Raw genomic sequence first — 644 nt, 5'->3', positions numbered from 1 at the left:
GTCAGCTGTAATAACCGCGTATTCGTCGTACAGTGGTTGTAGCTGCCGCAGTTTCGTTCACCGATGGTTTGGGGGGAGGGGTAGGTAGGTGTGCATTGCAGGCGGGAGCTGATAAATTGGTGCATAATTCCAGCACTGTCAGTGGGCTGTCAAGTGAAAGGGGGGTTGGAAAAGGAGCTATGCATTGAAGGCAATAGCTTGGATGCACGAGTGCGCGACTGGGCCATATCTCATAATGTCTCTAGCCATTGATGTGGCCCGTCTCGGAGTCCCCATCCAGGAAGACGGAAATGACCAGCGCAGCTGGGTTTTCTGGTAATGGCTTTCATACTTCGCTGCCAAGTCATTGTTTGACCGCCTCTGGCCCTCTTCCACCCTTCACGTGGTTGTGCGAAAAGAGCCCTTCGAGGAAGTTGGTCGACTGGCATACGCAACACGTGGCCAAGCCAGCGTAACCTATGCAGTGCGATCAGTTCATCTAACGAGGGTGAGTTGTTTCTCCCGAATACCATTCGACGTACTTCAGAATTGCTAATCCGGTGTTCCCACCAGATTCGGGCAATGCTCCGAAAACATCAATGATCAAACACTGGGTCTTTTGACGTCCTCGGCGCGCAGCTGCCAGGTTTCTGATCCATATAGTA

The 644-nt window shown here is 52.2% G+C and overlaps 1 protein-coding gene across 1 annotated transcript in view; it reads left to right on the top strand.

Annotated features, from left to right (window-relative positions):
- Positions 1 to 235: 235 nt before the first annotated feature.
- Positions 236 to 644, top strand: part of T265_12638 (hypothetical protein) — a gene marked incomplete at both ends in the record, with an annotated part of 4,477 nt that continues 4,068 nt past the window's right edge. The window contains 2 exons of the mRNA XM_009164720.1: positions 236 to 307; positions 344 to 487. Of these exons, the coding sequence (XP_009162984.1) occupies positions 236 to 307; positions 344 to 487 (216 nt within the window). The remainder of the gene's footprint in view (positions 308 to 343; positions 488 to 644) is intronic.

Source organism: Opisthorchis viverrini (genome assembly GCF_000715545.1).
Source record: "Opisthorchis viverrini unplaced genomic scaffold opera_v5_8, whole genome shotgun sequence".
NCBI classification, from domain to species: Eukaryota; Metazoa; Platyhelminthes; class Trematoda; order Opisthorchiida; family Opisthorchiidae; genus Opisthorchis; species Opisthorchis viverrini.
The sequence above is the reverse complement of the archived record's forward strand: the minus strand, read 5'-3'. Positions and strand labels throughout refer to the sequence as shown.